The sequence below is a fragment of the Mesoplodon mirus genome (genome assembly GCF_964341445.2).
Source record: "Mesoplodon mirus genome assembly, chromosome: 2".
Lineage (NCBI taxonomy): Eukaryota > Metazoa > Chordata > Mammalia > Artiodactyla > Ziphiidae > Mesoplodon > Mesoplodon mirus.
The window spans coordinates 9,798,636-9,800,090 of NC_138977.1; the positions used below are offsets into that span (position 1 = coordinate 9,798,636).

General features: G+C 42.7%; 1 protein-coding gene across 1 annotated transcript; it reads left to right on the top strand.

Annotated features, from left to right (window-relative positions):
- Positions 1 to 504: 504 nt before the first annotated feature.
- On the top strand, positions 505 to 843 carry LOC309798714 (small ribosomal subunit protein uS12-like; the record flags this gene model as incomplete). The annotated part of the gene is made up of 1 exon (XM_082611238.1): positions 505 to 843. One exon carries the CDS (start codon positions 505 to 507, stop codon positions 841 to 843), a length of 339 nt encoding a protein of 112 aa, XP_082467364.1.
- Between the last annotated feature and the right edge of the window lie 612 nt (positions 844 to 1,455).

A 1,455-nucleotide genomic window follows, 5' to 3' on the forward strand; every position in this document is an offset into this window, starting at 1 on the left:
TTTGACCAAATAGCCGGGCACTGTGCCTTGTCAAGTTGGCACATAAAATTAACCATCACAATGTGCCTGGTCAAGTTGACACATAAAATTAACCATCACAGGCTTCCCTGGTGGCACAGTGGTTGAGAGTCCACCTGCCGATGCAGGGGACACAGGTTCGTGCCCCGGTCCAGGAAGATCCCACATGCCGCGGAGCGGCTGGGCCTGTGAGCCATGGCCGCTGAGCCTGTGCGTCCAGAGCCTGTGCTCCACAGCGGGAGAGGCCACAACAGTGAGAGGCCCGCATACCGCAAAAAAAAAAATTAACCATCACAATGTGTACAGAGTTCCAGTTTTGTAGGATGAAAGGTTCTGGAGATTGATTGAGTGTCAATGTGAATATACTTAACACTACTGAACTTTACACTTTAAGATGGTAAGTTTTAAGTTAAGTGTATTTTACCACAATTGGAAAAAAAAAAAAAGCCTGTTAAATCTTTCCCTCAGGCCAACAGCACCAATGGGATGGGCAAGGGTCAAGATCATATTGCCAGGAAGCTCTGCAGCCACCATCAGGACCAGAAGTGGCATGATAAATGGTACAAGAAAGCCCATTTGGGGACAGCCCTGAAGGTCAGCCCCTTTGGAGGCACTTCACATGCAAAGGGAATTTTGCTGGAAAATGTCAGAGTTGAAGCCAAACAGGTAAATTCTGCCATCGGGAAGTGTTTCAGGGGCCAGCTGATCATGAAGAGCAAGAAGCTTACAGCCTTCTTACCCGATGACGGTTGCTGGAACTTTACTGCAGAAAACGATGACGTTCTGGTTGCTGGATTTGGTTGCAAAAGGCCATGCTGTTGGTGACATTAGTGGAGTCCACTTTAAATTTGTCAAAGTAGCCAATGTCTCTCTCTTGGCCTTATGCAAAGGCAAGAAGAAAAAACCAAGATGATAAGTTTTGATGATGCAAACATGGTAGTAATAAAATTTCATATACAAAAAGTCTATTAGAGAAATTTCCTTTCATTAAATACCAAAAAAACATTTTCATAAGGGACAATAGGGTACAAATTGGACTATATTTTAACATTAGACTCCTGTAAAAAAAAGTTATTTGTGGGACTTCCCTGGTGGTCCAGTGGTTAAGCATCCACTTTCCAATGCAGGGGACGCGGGTTCAATCCCTGGTCAGGGAGCTAAGGTCCCACATGCCGTGGGGCAACTAAGCCCATGCACTCTAGACCCCGTGCACCACAACTAGAGAGAAGCCCATGTGCCGCAACTAAAACCCAACACAGCCAAATAAATAAATAAATAAATACATATATATTTAAAGAAAAGAGTTCTTCATATAGCAAACTTCTATAAAAAGCTGAGAGAGTATTATATCTCGAAAATTATTATATCTCGAAATTATTATATCTCGAAAATTATTATATCTCAAAAATGCTATTTCTGTGGGAAGTTAAGATTATG